Genomic DNA, 18,244 nt, shown 5'->3' with positions numbered 1-18,244 from the left:
CTTTGTGAAAGTACATTAACAGGGAGGGAACAGGGCACCACTCATCAACAGAAAATTGGATTAAAGATTTACTGAGCATGGCCCCGCCCATCAGAACAAGACCCATTTTCCCCCTCTGTCAATCTATCCCACCAGGAAGCTTCCATAAGCCTCTTATCCTTCTCCATCAGAGGGCAGACAGACTGAAAACCACAATCACAGAAAACTAACCAATCTGATCACATAGACCACAGCCTTGTCTAACTCAATGAAACTATGAGCCATGCCAAGTAGGGCCACCCAGGACAGATGGGTCTGGCAAACCACTTCAATATTCTTGCCTTGAGAACCCCATGAACAGTATGAAAAGGCAAAAAGACAGAACACTGAAAGATGAACTCCACAGGTGAGTAGATGACCAATATGCTACTGGAGATAGGTGGAGAAATAACTCCAGAAAGAATGAAGAGACAGAGGCAAAGCAAAAACAACACCCAGTTGTAGATGTGACTGGTGATGGAAGTAAATACTGCATAGGAAACTGTAATGTTAGGTCCATGAGCCAAGGCAAAATTGGAAGTGCTCAAACAGGAGATGGCAAGAGTGAACGTTGAAATTTTAGGAATCAGCCAACTAAAATGGACTGGAATGGGTGAATTTAACTCAGATGACCATTATATCTACTACCGTGGGGAAGAATCCCTTAGAAGAAATGGAGTAGCGATCATACTCAACAAGAGTCTGAAATGCAGTATGTGGATGCAATCTCAAAAATGATAGAATGATCTCTGTTCATTTCCAAGGCAAACCATTCAGCATCACAGTAATCCAAGTCTATGCCCCAACCAGTAATGCTGAATGGTTGAACTGAATGTTGAATGGTTCTATGAAGACCTACAAGACCTTCTAGAACTAACACCCAAAAAAGATGTCCTTTTCATTATAGGGGACTGGAATGCAAAAATGGGAAGTCAAGAAATACCTAAAATAACAGGCAAATTTGGCGTTGGAGTACAGAATGAAGCAGGGCAAAGGCTAATACAGTTTTGCCAAGAGAACGCACTGGTCATAGCAAACACCCTCTTCTAACAACACAAGAGAAGACTCTACACATGGACATCACCAGATGGTCAACAATGAAATCAGACTGATTATATTCTTTGCAGCCAAAGATGGAGAAGCTCTATACAGTAAGCAGAAACAAGACTGGGAGCTGACTGTGGCTCAGATCATGAACTCCTTATTGCCAAATTCAGACTGAAATTGAAAAAAGTAGGGAAAACCACTTGGAGAAGGAAATAGCAACCCACTCCAGTACTCTTGCCTGGAAAATACCATGGACAGAGGAGCCTGGTAGGCTACAGTCCATGGGGTTGCACAGAGTCGGACATGACTGAAGCCACTTAGCAGCAGCAGCAGCAGCAGCAGGAGAGAAAATCACTAGACCATTCAGGTACGATCTAAATCAAATCGCTTATGATTATACAGTGGAGGTGAGAAATAGATTTAAGGGACTAGATCTGATAGAGTGCCTGATGAACTATGGATGGAGGTTCATGACATTGTACAGGAGACAGGGATCAAGACCATCCCCAAGAAAAAGAAATGCAAAAAGGCAAAATGGTTGTGTGAGGAGGCCTTACAAATAGCTGTGAAAAGAAGGGAAGCAAAAAGCAAAGGAGACAAGGAAAGATATATCCATTTGAATACAGAGCTCCAAAGAATAGCAAGGAGAGATAAGAAAGACTTCCTCAGTGATCAGTGCAAAGAAATAGAGGAAAACAACAGAATAGGAAAGACTAGAGATCTCTCCAAGAAAATTAGAGATATCAAGGGAACATTTCATGCAAAGATGGGCTCAGTAAAGGACAGAAATGGTATGGACCTAACTGAAGCGGAAGATATTAAGAAGAGGTGGCAAGAATACACAAACAACTATGCAAAAAAGATCTTCATGACCCAGATAATCATCATGGTGTGATCACTCACCTAAAGCCAGACATCCTGGAATGTGAAGTCAAGGAGCCTTAGGAACCATCACTATGAACAAAGCTAGTGGAGGTGGTGGAATTCCAGATGAGCTATTTCAAATCCTAAAAGATGATGCTGTGAAAGTGCTGCACTCGATATGCCAGCAAATTTGGTTAACTCAGCAGTGGCCACAGGACTGGAAAAGCTCAGTTTTCATTCCAATCCCAAAGAAAGGCAATGCCAAAGAATGCTCAAACTACTGCACAATTGCACTCATCTCACATGCTAGTAAAGTAATACTCAAAATTCTCCTAGCCAGGCTTTAACAGTATGCGAACCATAAACTTCCAGATGTTCAAGCTGGATTTAGAAAAGGCAGAACTAGAGATCAAATTGCCAACACCCGTTGGATCATCAAATAAGCAAGAGAGCTCCAGAAAAACATCTATGTCTGCTTTATTGACTATGCTAAAGCCTTTGACTGTGTGGATCACAACAAACAGTGGAAAATTCTTAAAGAGATGGGAATACCAGACCACCTGACCTGTCTCCTGAGAAATCTTTATGCAGGTCAGGAAGTAATAGTTAGAACTGGACATGGAACAACAGACTGGTTCCAAATCAGGAAAGGAGTACGTCAAGGCTGTATATTGTCACCCTGCTTATTCAACTTATGTGCAGAGTACATCATGAGAAATGCCAGACTGGATGAAGCACAAGCTGGAATCAAGATTGCTGGGAGAAATGTCAATAACCTCAGATATGCAGCTGCCACCACACTTATGGCAGAAAGGGAAGAAGAACTAAAGAGCCTCTTGATGAAAGTGAAAGAGGAGAGTGAAAAAGCTGGCTTAAAACTCAACATTCAGAAAACAAAGATCATGGCATCCAGTACCATCACTTCATGGCAAATAGATGGGGAAACAATGGAAACAGTGACAGACTATTTTTGGGGGTTCCAGAATCACTGCAATTTGAATCAGTTCTAATGAGGTGGATGAAACTGGAGCCTATTATACAGAGTGTAGTAAGCCAGAAAGAAAAACACCAATACAGTATACTAATGCATATATATGGAATTTAGAAAGATGGTAATGATAATCCTATATGTGAGACAGAAAAAGAGACACCAATGTATAGAACAGTCTTTTGTACTCTGTGGGAGAAGGCGAGGGTGGAATGATCTGAGAGAATAGCATTGAAACATGTATATTATATGTGAAACAGATCACCAGTCCAGGTTCGATGCATGAGACAGGGTGCTCAGGGCTGGTGCACTGGGATGACCCAGAGGGATGGGATGGGGAGGGAGGTGGGAGGGGGGTTCAGGATGAGGAACACATGTAAACGCATGGCTGACTCATGTCAATATATGGCAAAAACCACTACAATATTGTAAAGTAATTAGCCTCCAACTAAAATAAATTAAAAAAAAAAAATCACTGCAGATGGTGACTGCAGCCATGAAATTAAAAGATGCTTGCTCCTTGGAAGGAAAGTTTTGACCAACCTGGACAGCATATTAAAAAGCAGAGACATTATTTTGCCAACAAAGGCCCGTCTAGTCAAAGCTATGGTTTTTCCAGTACTCATGTATGCATATGAGAGTTGGACTATAAAGAAAGCTGAGCGCTGAAGAATTGATGCTTTTGAACTGTGGTGTTGGAGAAGAATCTTGAGAGTCCCTTGGACAGCAAGGAGATCCAACCAGTCCATCCTGAAGTAAATCAGTCCCGAATATTCATTGGAAGGACAGATGCTGAAGTTGCAACTGCAATACTTTGGCCACCTGAGGCGAAGAATGACTAATTTGAAAAAACCCTGATGGTGAGAAGGACTGAAGGTGGGAAGAAGAGGGGACGACAGAGGATGAGATGGTTGGATGGCATCACCGATACGATGGACATGAGTTTGAGTAAGCTCCAGGAGTTGGTGATGGACAGGGAAGCCTGGCATGCTGCAGTCCACGGGGTTGCAAAGAGTGGAACACAATGAGTGACTGAACTGAACTGAACAGTATCAGTGTGGATGCAAAACTAAGAGGAAATCTCAGGAGTAGAGAGAGTCTTGTTAAAGGCTGGCCAAGTGCTTAGACATAAAGAGTGGTGCATGATAAACTTGATTAGATATCAAGGTTGGGGATGACTTAGCAGGAATCTTACTAACAGTGATCTATGCACTCTCACAGGTCAAGGTCAAGGACTAGTCCCAGGAGAGGACTCAGAGGAGCTTAACTAAAGTGTGGCCAAGGAGAGTCTTTGTCACTTGAGTGTCCTCACAACACATCAGCTAACTTCCCCTGGGATGAATCATCCAGGTGAATGGGCAAGCAGGAAACAGTACTACCTTTTATGACCTATGCTCTGAAGAGGTATACTGGTCTACTCTTTTCCTATTTGTTAGACACGGGTCACTAAGTCCCAAGGAAGAGGAATTAGATTCCACCTCTTGAGAGAGTGCCAAAGAATTTAAAGACATATTTTAGACTACCACATCAGAAATAATGCCAACTGAAATTAATGGTACAGCAGCTCAACACAGTTGTTGCTTATAAAATTACCTTGGCTCTGGGAACATGTTTATCTTGAAACAGCTGTGTACTTAGCTACTGCTTTCCTTTTTCTCTGCAAAACATCAAAATTTTTGCCACAAACTGAAAAGAAAGCTTATTTTCATTTTCCCTCCTAGGGGCACCCTAAATAATCCCTTACTGACTCCTGATATAGGTCTATTTTAGCAGCCTGAAGTCAAAAAAAGGACATCTCCAGATTTCTGGCTATAAGCTGCAGTTCAGAGACGTGCCCTGATAGAGGAAAGACTGATACGGGAGGCCTTCAGGAAAATCCTAAGGCTTTCGGACATCAGCATGTGATCATTTTTTTTTCCTTTTTGTGGGAGATACCAACAGTTACAAGTAACAGGTTATGATCTTTGTAAGGAAAATATAAGATTTGTGTGTTACCTCCCAATACTAAACATGGGCTGTAGCCTGCTAGGTTCCTCTGTCCATGGGATTCTCCAGGCAAGAATACTGGAGTGGGTTGCCATTTCCTTCTCCAGGGGATCTTCCCCACTCATGGATTGAACCCAGGTCTCCTGCACTGCAGGCAGACTCTTTACCATCTGAGCCACCAGGGGCTTACCTAATACTAAACATATTTTTAACAAAAAAAGAGAACATGTTGTTAGCAAATTTGCTATGGGAAGTCTCTGTTAAAGAAGACAGCAAGAATTTCTCTTACTTCCTTGTCAAGGTTTCTTCAAAGGCAGTGGTTCCCTGTCTTCAAAGTACATCAGAATAACCTGGAAGTCTCAAAACAACGACTGCCAGGTGTCACTGCCAGAATTTCTGATTCAGTAGGATTGCTAGGTGGGGACACAAAATTTGCCTTTTAACAAGTTCTCAGGTGATGCTGATGCTGTCAGTCTGAGGATCACACTTTGGGAATGACTGTTAGAAGGATCAGGAGTTACCAAAGAGGTAATAAAGTTAAACCTACCTCATGTGAGGTGAAAGTTATCATGGATGATCATCTGGACCAAAGTTCCTCCCCTGAGGAAAGCAACAAAAGAGGTTTATTGGCTGAACCCATGTTTTATGGTCCCAATGATCCAACTGACACATTTGTCTCTCTCCCCATAGGAAAGGAAGTGGTGTGTCTCACTTACCTTTCAAGACCATTACCTCCAGTTGTCTACCACAAAATTTAAGGGCAAGTAGAAATTAAAAATAAGAGATGTAATCCTCTTTGTTAAAAACAAAGGGATTTCTTCCCCTCCCACTTTCAGAATTTCTTTCTCCTTTTCAAATATATGTAAATACTCATAATGGCTAAACAAGCTTCTTGCCAATCTCACAACTCAGGAATGTTTCTTCTAGAACCTGAAAGCCATCTTTTTGAAACACAAAGATCAAGGAAGGTAGTTCCCCTATCTCACAGTTCTCGTGCCAGGGCAAGAGCCTAACTTTGATGGATGCCTTGCTCCAACTGGCAAAACCATGTCCTGTCAAAAAGATTAAAAGTTTGTTTTTCTCACTGGATAAAGCTAATTAACAAATAAAAGTAACCTCCTCAATTATCATGGGAAAGTTAGGATGAACTTCACATGACAAAATAGGGTATTTGGTTCTCTTGAGGACTGTTTATTATTTATTTTGAAAATATGTATGCAATGGGGGGTATCTACTTGGCTAGTTAAGGGGGTGAGATTCCTTTCTGTCTTCACAATCTCTTCATCGATTGTCTATGATGCCCACCACAACCTGGTTTAGTACTTATTCAAAACGAAGTGTTTTCTTTCTCTACTACCTTTGTGGAGAGGATTTGTGGCTTGGGGAAAATCCTGTTTTTAGCAGTATTTCCTAAATAATATATCCCAGTTCCCAAATCCTAGAACAATTAGATAACAGAAGATACTACCTACCCTCGGGCTGAGAGAGGAGTGGTCAAGGTATTGCATAGCAATGAACTTTGCAAGGCAGAAAGGACAGGAAAATCCTTTTGTTAGGCCTCTGACTCTCAAGTATCCTAAAACTTTTATCTCATTTTTAAAAATCAAAATAATATCTGGCCCAGAAAGCAGAGACCTCCCTAATTTTAGTAAACTGTAAGACAGGCCCACACCAAAAGAAAAACTTCAAATGCTACTAAATACAGAGTACAAAATTAAGTTTTGAATCAAAAACAGTACCATACTTATGCCTTGACTTGGATTTCTAGATCATCTCTCATGACCCATCCCACTGTAATTCTGCCACTGACTCTTGTGGTCATGGCCTGAATCTTGGCTTTACCAAATACGTATTGCTCCACCAAAACATTCACAAAAGTAGATGATACCTGGCTCTTTTCAGTGCCCTATTGTTCAGTTTGCTTACTCAATTCCATCTAGTAACCTGTTTCTCATCTCCTTCTCAATTCCATCTACTAACCTGTTTCTCATCTCCTTTGTGGGCAAAATGGAGGGGGGCGGGGGAGATCACATAACAAGATAGAGTGATATCACTACAAAGTAATACTCAAAATCCTTTAAGCTAGGCTTCAGCAGTGAACCAAGAACTTTCAGATGTACAAGCTGAGTTTAGAAAAGGGAGAGGAAGCAGAGATCAAATTGGCAACATTCCCTGGATCATAGAGAAAGCAAGGGAATTTCAGGAAAACATCTGCTTCATTGATTACGCTAAATCTTTGGACTGTGTGGATCACAACAAACTGTGGAAAATTCTTAAAGACGTGGGAATACCAGACCACCTTACCTGCATCCTGAGAAACCTATATGCGGTCAAAAAGCAACAGTTATATCCGGACATGGGACAATGAACTGGTTCAAAATTGGGAAAGGAATATGACAAAGCTATATATTGTCACACTGTTTATTTAATGTAAATGCAAGGTACATCATGCAAGATGCCAGGCTGGATGAATCACAAGCTGGAATCAAGATTGCTGGGAAAAATATCAACAATCTCAGATATGCAGATGATACCACTCTAATGACAGAAATCAAGGAGAAACTAAAGAGCCTCTTGATAAGGGTGAAAGAGGAGAGTGAAAAAGCTGGCTTAAAATTCAACATTCAAAAAAAGACCAGGGCCTGTAGTCTCATCACTTCATAGCAAATAGAAGGAGAAAAAATGGAAAAAGTAACAGATTTTCTTCTCTTGGGCTTCAAAATCACAATGGACAGTGACTGCAGCCATGAAATTAAAAACTTGCTCCTTGGAAGAAAAGCTGTGACAAACCTAGACAGTGTATTAAAAAGCAGAGACATCATTCTGCCAACAAAGGTCTGTATAGTAAAAGCTAGGGTTTTTCCTGTAGTCATGTATGGATGTGAGAGTTGGACCATCAAGAAGGCTGAGTGCCAAAGAATTGAGCTTTCAAACTGTGGTGCTGGAGAAGACTCTTGAGAGCTCCCTGGACTGCAAGGAGATCAAATGAATCAATCCTAAAGGAAACCAATCCTGAATATTCACTGGAAGGACTGACGCTGAAACTGAAGCTCCAATACTTTGGCCACGTGATGCAAAGAGCTGACTCATTGGAAAAGACCCTGATGCTGGCAAAGATTAAGGGCAGGAGGAGAAGGGAGCAACAGAAGATGAGATGGTTGGATAGCATCACTGACTTAATGGACGTGAGTCTGAGCAAACTCTAGGAGATGGCAAAGGACAGGAAATCCTGGCATGCTGCAGTCCATGCAGTTGCAAAGATTTAGACATGACTTAGGGACTGAACAAAAACAAACAAACTGAATTAGACTGTATGTGTGTTAGTAGCTCAGTCATGTTTGACTCTTTTCAACCCCATGGACTGCAGCACACCAGGCTCCTCTGTCCATGGAATTCTCCAGACAAGAATACTGGAGTGGGTTGCCATTCCCTTCTCCAGGGAATCTTTCCAACCCAGGGATCAAACCCAGGTCTCCTGCATTGTAGGAAGATTCCTAACTGTCTGAGCCACCAGGGAAACCCAAATTACATCATAAATAGTGCCCAACAACATGACTGTCATTCTCTAGTCAGCTGACACTTCATTTTTTTCCTTTTTTTTTTAATTGTGATTTTAGGAAAAACATAAGTTTACCATATTAACAATTTTTAAGTTCGGTAATGTTGTGCAACAGATCTCTAGAACTTTTTCACTTTACAAAACTGAAACTTTATACCACTAAACACTTCATTTTCAGCACCATCCTCTTAGCCCCTGTAAACACCCCTCTACTTTCTGTTTCTATTGCTGACACAAATAATCAATACTTACACTATTCTAAGGAATAGAAAAGAGTTTTACTTGAGCCAAAATGGGGAATATAGCCTAGGAGGCAGCTTCTTAGTGGCTCAAAGGATCTGTTCCAATGAAGCATGGTTTTCAACACAATTTTAAAGCTTATTATTAAACAAAGAACACACATCAAACATGACAGGGGTGCAATCATTCAATGTTTTAAAGGAGAAAGATTAGTATGAATTCAATGAGATAGCAGGATCCTGGTGTCTGGGAAGGAAACATCATTGTCAAACTATTAAACGATGCCAAAGGTAGGCAGCTATTTATCTTTATCTTGACCAAGGGCATTCTTTGCCTTATTAGTTAAAGCAGATGTGCTGTATAAGCATTCAACAGGTCATAAGTCAGGCTGTTTTAGTTCACACAAAGTTCAGGTAGAACCATAGATAAGCCAGAAGGACTTCCCTATACCGAAATAATGTGAAAAACTTATCCATCACTCTTAGTATGTCACATTAATTATTCATGACAGTATCAAACCTTCTCCTTTTCTTCACTCTCCAGATTCTCAGCAGACTACCTCCTTCAGAAATGGGAACTCTTTCTTACTTCCCTGGTGCCTCAGACAGTAAAGCATCTGCCGCCATGTGGGAAACCCAGGTTCGATCCCTGGGTTGGGAAGATGCCCTGGAGAAGGAAATGGCAACCCACTCCAGTATTCTTGCCTGGAGAATTCCATGAACAGAAGAGCCTGGCAGCCTACAGTCCATGGGGTCGCAAAGAGTCGGACAGGACTGAAGCGACTAACATTTAGCGAGAATAGAAAGGAAGATGTAGAGAATGGACTTATGGACACAGTGAGTGAAGTCGAGGGTGGGACAAATTGAAAGAGTAGCATTGAGATATATATACTACCATATGTAAAACAGACAGCTAGTGGGAAGCAGGTGTATGACACAGGGAGCTCAACCCAGGGTTCTGTGATGATCTAGAGGGGTAGGGTGGGGTGGGGTGAAGTGCGGTCATGGGGAGAGAGGCCCAAGAGGGAGGTGATGTTATGTAAAACAGACAACTAGTGGGAAGCTGGTGTATAACACAGGGAGCTCAACCCAGGGTTCTGTGATGACCTAAAAGGGTGGGGTGGGGCGAGGGGAGGGAGGTCCAAGAGGGAGGTGATCTGTGTATACTTATGGATGATTCACATTGTTGTATGACAGAAACCAACACAACATTGTAAAGAAACTATCTTCTAGTCAAAAATAAATTAAAAACAAAAAGAAATGGGAACTCTCAAATTACAACTGCCATATCTACAAACTGGCTTCCATCCCTACCTAAGTTTCTTCCCTTCTTGTTACAAAGTAAGTGGTACTTCCTCCTATCCAAGAGCGATCCCCTCCAACTGTCTTCTGAATCCTTTCTCTCCTTATTCCCATGTTAACAATCCGATCAGTTGGTCAAATCTCTCCCAATAACAGTAAAAATAACAGAAACTTCCTGGACACCACACCGGATGCTGAGTTCACCGAATATTGCTTCTGCCAATTTTCATAAAAATGTTTGAACTTGACTTCATTTTCTCATATTCCACTCATCCGTTACCCACTCTCACCTGGCTTCAGCCCCCAAACCTCACAATGTGGTTCCAATCGTCTTTGTACTGCTAAGGTCAGTGGATGTTTTTCAGCCTGTGTTGCACGACAGAGCTACTTTCCAGGCCAGAAGACGCGCCCCTACTGTTGTGACGTCATATGACAGCGCCTGGAGGAAAGGGCGGGATTTCCGGCTGCGAGTCTTTGGTCCACGACGGAAACTGTGTGGAGTGATAGACAAGCTGTAAGTCACGTACGGCGCGCATCCCTTGGCAGAAGTTCACGGTAGGATCTTGCGTGCTCTGGGTTTCCTTGCGGTTTGCATCCGCGGGAGTCATTGTCTCTGCACTGCTGGTATGGGCGACTTTCTTGTTTCCCAGTGTGTGTGGTGAGGTGGGAGGAAGCGGGAGGCCTAAGGTACTGGAGCCTGTGCGCAAGGAAGGCCCACAGATAAAAGGAAGCCCAGTGATTCATAAACTGAGTAGAACGATACCTGGAGGGCTTCCCTATCGACTGCGCAGCTAAGAATCTGCTTGGCAATGCCGGAGACCTGGTTCGATCTGTGGGTTGAGAATTGGCAACCCACTGCACTACTCTTGCCTGGGAAATCCCATGGACAGAGGAATCTGGTGGGCTACAGTCCATGGGGTCTAAGAGAATCAGACACGAGGTAGCAAGTAAACAACATCAACAAAGTACAATACATGAAACGAACGGGTGTTACCTAAAATGATACCCTTGTTCACCGTTTAAATTGGGGGGGTGGGGGGGGCGGGTATTTCTATGATATCCTAAAAATAGTTATCAGTTACAAAGATAAAACTCAAGACTTTTTCTGAAATCCATACCTCTCATATTGAGGCTGAGAACTCTTGCTTAAATATTTCGAAGAGTCTAAAGTAAAATGTTTTCTTTAAAAGCTGTCTGAACGTGTTTTAAATAAGAGAAGCATTGACCTGGAGTATTTAATCGAAAAATACTTGAATGATAAATGTGAGCTATATACTGCGAAGTATTGGGTTCAGTGTCAATATAAACATAGCCCTTGTCCTGATAGTTTACCATGGTGGTGGTTTAGTCCCTAAATCGTGCCTGACTCTTGAGACCCCATGGACTGTAGCCCGCCAGGTTCCTCTGTCCATGTGATTTCCCAGGCTAGAAATATTGGAGTGGGTTGCCATTTCCTTCTCTAGCGGATCTTCCCAACCCAGGAATGGAACCCAGGTCTCCTGCATTGCAGGTGAACTCCTTCACTGCAGGCAGATTCTTTACCAGCTGAGCTAAGAAGGCAGTCAATAAGAGGAATAGTTGATCTAAAGTTTGAGGTGACAAATAGCTAGAGATGTAGCTGAAGAGACAAGCAAAAGGTGATTTTATGAAAAAAAAAAAAAGTATGCCACATATATTAAGTTCGGAGTTTGACCTGGCAACAGTGAGTTTAAAAATACACATTGAGGAGGATGAGTGTATTGATCAGATCTGCACTAGCTCTAAATTGTTTAGAGATGAGGGAGAGCAAATCTAGAAGCTAGGAGATACAATTAAGAAAAGGAAGTTGAAGAGAAGTGAATGGATTCGGGAAGTATTTAGAAAGTAAATGATTATAACTCAAATTAGGAATGGAAGGTGTGAGAGGAGACAGTAATGAAATGACTCCCAGTTTCTGGCATCAGCAAATGGATGGATGTTATTGTCCCTCCCTGAAACAACAGAAGGAAAAGCAGATTGGGAAGGAAAGGGAGACAGATTTCAGTTTGTTGCATTTGAAGTGTCATCTCATACATGGTGATCGAAGTCAAGGAGGTAGATCAGAGTTCATAGAGAAAATATTTAGATTGAAAAAAAGGACTAAGGACAGAACTCAGAAGCATATCCACCTTGTGTGTGTTTGGGGGTGGGGGTGGGGGATCAATCTGAACATCAGTGCACAGGTCAGAGACCTAGGAAAATGCAGTGTCAGTAAATGAAGCCAAGGGAAGAAGGAATTTTTCAAGTATTTAGTTGCATTTTGTGAAAAATTGAATTCCTTTTTTTTTTTTGCTTCAAGTCAAGCATTAGTTTCACATCTTTAAGCATCTTCATTGTTTTGTGGACTTCCAGACCTATAGGATAAAATTGTAGAGCTTTATATATATATATATACATATATATATATATATATATATAGTTGCCCTAATTCTGGATATTTTGTTTGGCAATAACATTATTTGCTGCAGAGTAAAGTCTAAATTGGAGAAGGGAGATATTATTTTGTTTTTAAATCAGAAGATCTCTCTAGGGAGTCCTTGGTACTCCAGTGGCTAAGACTTGGCACTCCCAACGCAGGGGTCCCAAGTTTGATCCTTGATCAGGGAACCAGATCCCTCATGCTGCAACTAAGACCTGGTACAGCCAAATAAATAAATGTTTTTTAAAAAACTTAAAAGAAAAAAATCTCTCTTTTGAAATATATGAGGGCATTGGCACAGTGGCTGCTAAATGCTTTTTACTAGTTGCCATTTGCTGTAATGTTTCTGCCCTTTGTCTTTACATATTGCTTATGGAGGATCTTTTGTTTGGGTCTGTATCTAGACTTAGTAGAAAATGGAGAAGACTATAGTGCTATCTCAGCCATATAGTACATAACTTTGTTATTCAGTAACATTGATCTTCTGGGTCCCCAGATACAAATCTAAGTAGGATCTTGAAGGTATCCTTTTGCCTAAAACAAGAGTGAAATTCATGTCAAACAAGAACCTAAAAGAGTTTTCTCCACTTTTTGCCTAATGAATGATCACAGGCTTTAGGCCACAGGAATCAAGAAAAATTAATGGTGCAACAAATAAGTTGGACTAAGATTCCACTTTGTGTTTCAGAAATCAATTGTATTTTGATATCTCAAATTTATACAATCTTTAACTTTTCATTACATTTTTCTTTTTTTATAGGGCTTTTCTTACATACCTGTTCTCCTCAAAATGAGTGTCAGTATCACCTTCTTAAGACCTTTTGCCAGAGTTTTAGTGCCATTTACCCTTCATAGGAAGAGAAGGGTTTTATATTCAACAATTCTGCAGAGATACATGTCTTCCAAAATACCAGCTGCATCCTATCCTAATAAGGAGAGTACACCACCTCCTGAAGAGCTGGAGTTGGACAAGTGGAAAATTACAATGAAATCTAGTGTGCAAGAAGAGGATGTTTCAACAGTCTCAAGTAGCGAGGATGAAGATCCTCTAGCTGCCACCAGGGAGTTAATTGAGATGTGGAGGTTGCTTGGCAAAGAAGTACCAGAACACTTGAGTGAAGAAGAGCTCAAAACTCTTATGGAATGTGTTTCTAAGTCATCAAAAAGAAAATATTTAAAATACTTATATATTAAGGAAAAAATGAAAAAAGCCAGACAAATAAAAAAGGAAATGAAAAAAGCAGAAAAAGAAGTTAAAAAAGATCAGCTACCAGAAACCATTAAGGAAGATAAACAGCAAAACTTTCTATTTCTACGACTTTGGGATAGGAACATGGACATTGCAATGGGCTGGAAAGGTGCCCAGGCCATGCAGTTTGGACAGCCTTTGGTTTTTGACATGGCTTATGATGACTATATGAAACCACAAGAATTGCAGAATGCTGTTTCCCAACTTTTAGAAAGTGAAGGATGTAACAGAAGAAATGTTGATCCTTTCCATATTTATTTCTGCAATCTTAAAACAGGTGGTGCCTACTATAAAGAGTTAGTTAAACGTTATGGAGAAAAATGGAACAAATTGCTTTTAACAGCAACAGAAAAGTCTCATGTAGATTTATTTCCACAAGATAGTATTATATATTTAACTGCAGATTCTCCCAATGTTATGACTACTTTCAAGCATGACAAAATTTATATCGTGGGGTCTTTTGTTGATAAGAATATGCACCCAGGCACATCCCTAGCCAAAGCAAAGCGGCTGAAGCTGGCAACAGAATGCCTTCCATTAGATAAATATCTGCAGTGGGACACTGGTACCAAAAATCTCACTTTAGATCAAATGATACGTATTTTGTTATGTCTGAAAAATACTGGTAGCTGGGAAGAGGCTCTGAAGTTTGTTCCTAGGAGAAAACATGCTGGTTATCTGGAGATTTCTCAGCATTCTCAAGAGTTTCTCAACAGAATGAAGAAGTCAAAAACTTTTAATTCATTTCCAAGAGGCTCTATAGACACAGAAAAAGCAGCTTGAAGGAGAACATTTGATAGCTTAAAAATAAAGTGGATTAGGAATACAGTTCTATTAGTCCATTTCATCCTGAAGGAAATTCACTTCTTTTTCTTTTAAAGGTTGTCTTTCCAAACTGACTGAAGTATTGTCTTTCTCCAATTAATCAAACGTGTTAAAACTTTAGAAATACATTTTGTTTACTAGAGAAACAAACAAAATCTTAGAAAGTAAAAAGAGTTGTCCGTGTTTGTTTGAACCCAGTAAAAGAATTGTACCATTTGTGTGACTTTTTGAGTCTCAGACTCCATTTTCCTTCTTAAATGTTCTTTTGGCCATGTCAACAGCTACCGTTTCATCAAAAATTGATGAAACCTCAGGTGGTGGTTTATTTAAGGTAACATTTGGAAAAAATTCAGTAATATTTAGCACAGTGGTGGGCATGTCATAGGCACTAAGGTATATCGTTTAACTGAGGCTTTGTTAAGATGTCCCTTGGAATGTCATGAGATTGGGCTATATAATAAAAATGGGTTTGTGGGGATAAAATTCATCTCTTGTCCTCTTCTGAAAAAAAGATTTTATTTGAAGAGTGTCATTATAGCACTTCCCTGTTGTAGTGTAGATCAAGTATTTTCTTTTCAAGGAGATACTTCCTTTTTCCCAGTCCTGTGGTTTTAATGGAAGCTGCCATATTTTTACAGGCCCTGCTCCCCTGGCCACAGCTCATTATCCCAAAAAAGACACCACACTCACACTTTGAGATGAACATCTGACTTTTAAGAGAAGCCAGTCAGAAAATTCTTTTCCAGGATTTTTGGACTTCTCAAGATAGCCTGTGTTAATTCCTTTTTAGTGGTGAACTTTGAGAGGAAGCTCTCGTGGCCCTTCCTTTTTCTGTGAAGGGGATACTGAAAGGAACTTTAGGAACCACATTCATTGTAGACTTGCACCATTGAAAAGTTGGAAAACATGGGAATAGAAATGGCCAAATATTTCTACTTAGTTTCTGAATTGGATGTTAGCATGAGGCATGCTATCCAGTACATTTATTAAAGCAGAACTCAATCTTTTACTAAATGTTAAGTACTTATTCTGTGCCAAATAGTTACTATGCAGTTTGTTGTTTAGTCACTCACTCGTGTCCAACTCTCTTGTGACCCCATGGACTGTAGCCCACCAGGCTCCTCTGTCCATGGGGTTTCCCAGACAATACTGTAATGGGTTGCCATCTCCTTCTGCAAGGGATCTTCCTGACCCAGGGGCCAAATCTCCATCTCCTACATTGAAGACACATTCTTTACTGCTGAATCACCAGGGAAGCCCTACTATACAGAATTTAAAAACTAAATTTATGTATTATCATTAATACTTTTTTATAGATAAGGAAAATGTACTCAAAATAATTCTGCCTTTTGAGCTTCCCTGGTGGCTCAGTCGGTAAAGAATTCACCTGCAATGTGGGAGATCTGGGTTCAATCCCTGGGTTGGGAGGATCTTGAGGAGGGCATGGCAACCCACTCCAGCATTCTTGCCTTGAGAATCCCCATAGACAGAGGAGCCTGGTGTGCTATAGTCCATGGGGTCACAAAGAGTAGGAAACGACCAAGCAACTAAGCACAGCACAATTCTGCCTTTAAGTATTATCTCACAATTCAAAAGGTCTGTCTTGACTTCTAACCTATAAATTATGCCCTCTATAATACGGCAAGAATGAAATGCAATGGAAAAACACGAGACACCTAACCTAAATTCATGGCATCTGAAAAGGCCTTGAAAAAGTCATGTATAAACTTAGAATTGAAACAAGTGCATTATGAATGAATTTCAACTCTTAGATCCTACTAAGTAGCAAGGTGCTAATACTTGAACTGCTTGAGATACAACCAGAAAGTAAAATAGCATAAATAAGCGATTAATACCACCTGACAGGATTGGCACTGGGGGAAGGCAAAGAGGGTTCCTGGACCACCTCATGAGTATCCAGTGTCCCAGCCCTGCTCTCTGGGTACCAGCTCCACTTTATAGGTTCTAACGTTGCTTAGATTGATCAGTCTCAAAGTTTGTTTTCCTCGTCTGTAAAAAGATTAGAAATTGTTCTTGACTCACATAAAACATTCAATATGGTGCTTGGCACCTAAGTGCAAAATAAATACAAACCAATTCAGACTATACATTCAGAATGTATAGCATTTCTAATACAATATATACAAGTTATCATGTCCCTTTGAGGGCACATATTTCTATGTAACAATATGCTAAGATGTTTCAGTGATGCAACACTGGACTTTTTTCTTAGTTATTTTTTCCTTCCCAATAGCCAAGCAGTAACTGACTTCTAAGATTGCTTCTAAATCACAGTGACAAGCTCCCACAATTTGAGCTCATACTGATTTTAGTTTTATAGATTTTTTTAGAATTTGGAATTTAGCAGAACCTCAAATACTGCTTCAGTTTCTCCTAACTAGGTGGTCTGATTTCCTGGGTGTGAAGTAGGAAGGAACAGCTTTTCCCTTTATCTCAAACACCCAATAATTTGTTCTATAGTATTCTTTCTCTTTGAAGGTAACTTGTTTCCTAAGGTCTTCCCTTTATTACCTATTAGTGACATGTTTTCACGTAATAACGTTTCTAGTTCCCTCCTGCTCTTCAAACATGCTACCAAATTCCCAGCTTTTAATAATTAAACAATTGAAAAAAGAAGTCTTTATTTGCTACTATTACCCCTACTATATTACAGTTTAATTTCTAAGCCAGATCCTTCAAGTCAGTATTCAGAACACAGTTTCCATTTTCTTTACACCACTGCTGTTCAATAGAGATACAATGCAATCCATATATGTACTTGACCCAGTAGCCATGTTAAAGATAAAAACTGAAATTAGTTTTAATATATTTAACCCATATGCCTACATTATTACTTCAATTTGTATTCGTTATTGAAAACTAATGTGATTTTACATTCACATTGTTTTTCAAATTAAACATTCAAAATCTGATATGTATTTTAATGCTTACAGAACATCTTAATATGAATACTAGGCTGCTCTCACCTTCTGAAATGGCTCACACTCTGGAGTGAGTTTCTCCCAGCACAACTCTCACTTTCCTAAGTTACCCCACCCCCTGAGGCCACCTCTGGACTTCTGAGATAGCTCACACTCTTTCTATGGGGTGTGTCTCTCTCTAAACAAACCTGCTTTTCACTTTAAGAAATAAATATATGAATACTAAATTTTCAATTGTTAAAGTAAAATGCAGTCCTACCAAGACAACAGTTGTGTTTAACAAAAGCTAACTGCTTGAGTTTTTTAACTTAAATGAGTTCAGTTCTTCAGTTGCACAAACCACGCTTTAAGTGCTTAGAGGCTGCCAAGTTGAACAGTGCAGCTTGATAAACCCTGATAAACCTGTGATCTGTTCTGTGCTTATATCAGTTCCATTGTTTCCAGACAGATTCAGTAGCCACTTCTTACTAATTAATGGACCATGAAGATCTCACTGAACTCTTCCTCTTTGAAATACCTCTTCCTTGTTTCCCTATCACCGCAATGGTCTTCCTTTTCCCAGTCTAGCAGTTTATCAGCCTCATTCATTCATTTAGCAAGTATTTACTGAGTACCTACTATGTGCCCAGAAGCACTTTAGGAGCCTGGCCATAGAGTTGCAAAGTTGGACATGATTCAATTGACTTAACACACATACACACACAAGCACACACACAGAGTCACAAAGAGTTGGATATGACTGAGTGACTGAGTACACAATTGAAGTATAGTTGATTTACAATGTTGCA

At 40.2% G+C, this 18,244-nt stretch overlaps 2 protein-coding genes across 36 annotated transcripts in view; one reads left to right on the top strand and one right to left on the bottom strand.

Moving 5' to 3' along the window:
* SENP7 (SUMO specific peptidase 7) overlaps positions 1 to 10,424 on the bottom strand; it is a 169,214-nt gene extending 158,790 nt beyond the window's left edge. For 20 of the 33 annotated variants that reach the window (XR_014077542.1, XR_014077541.1, XR_014077546.1 and 17 more), the window contains exons 1-3: positions 10,294 to 10,424; positions 5,451 to 5,503; positions 4,511 to 4,574 (exon numbers count right to left, since the gene is read on the bottom strand). The gene's annotated coding sequence lies outside the window, so the exon portion shown is untranslated. The remainder of the gene's footprint in view (positions 1 to 4,510; positions 4,575 to 5,450; positions 5,504 to 10,293) is intronic. The other 13 variants (XR_014077543.1, XR_014077547.1, XM_081572394.1 and 10 more) reach the window with 1 other exon arrangement.
* A 55-nt stretch (positions 10,425 to 10,479) lies between these two features.
* TRMT10C (tRNA methyltransferase 10C, mitochondrial RNase P subunit) lies at positions 10,480 to 14,737 on the top strand. 3 transcript variants are annotated; one of them, XM_081572421.1, is made up of 2 exons: positions 10,480 to 10,517; positions 13,201 to 14,737. In XM_081572421.1, exon 2 carries the CDS (start codon positions 13,231 to 13,233, stop codon positions 14,470 to 14,472), a length of 1,242 nt encoding a protein of 413 aa, XP_081428547.1. In that variant the 5' UTR covers positions 10,480 to 10,517; positions 13,201 to 13,230; the 3' UTR covers positions 14,473 to 14,737. The 3 variants fall into 3 exon arrangements, with proteins under 3 accessions (XP_081428547.1, XP_081428548.1, XP_081428546.1); XM_081572422.1 differs by having other exon boundaries at positions 10,506 to 10,558; XM_081572420.1 differs by having other exon boundaries at positions 10,506 to 10,627.
* The last annotated feature ends 3,507 nt before the right edge of the window (positions 14,738 to 18,244 follow it).

The sequence above is a fragment of the Giraffa tippelskirchi genome, chromosome 2 (genome assembly GCF_054371585.1).
Source record: "Giraffa tippelskirchi isolate mGirTip1 chromosome 2, T2T-mGirTip1v1.2.pri, whole genome shotgun sequence".
NCBI classification, from domain to species: domain Eukaryota; kingdom Metazoa; phylum Chordata; class Mammalia; order Artiodactyla; family Giraffidae; genus Giraffa; species Giraffa tippelskirchi.
This window is presented reverse-complemented; position numbering and strand designations above follow the sequence as displayed.

Bases quoted from the DNA above. Each gene is read 5' to 3' on its own strand.
- TRMT10C (XM_081572421.1), top strand. From the start codon at position 13,231: ATGAGTGTCAGTATCACCTTCTTAAGACCTTTTGCCAGAGTTTTAGTG.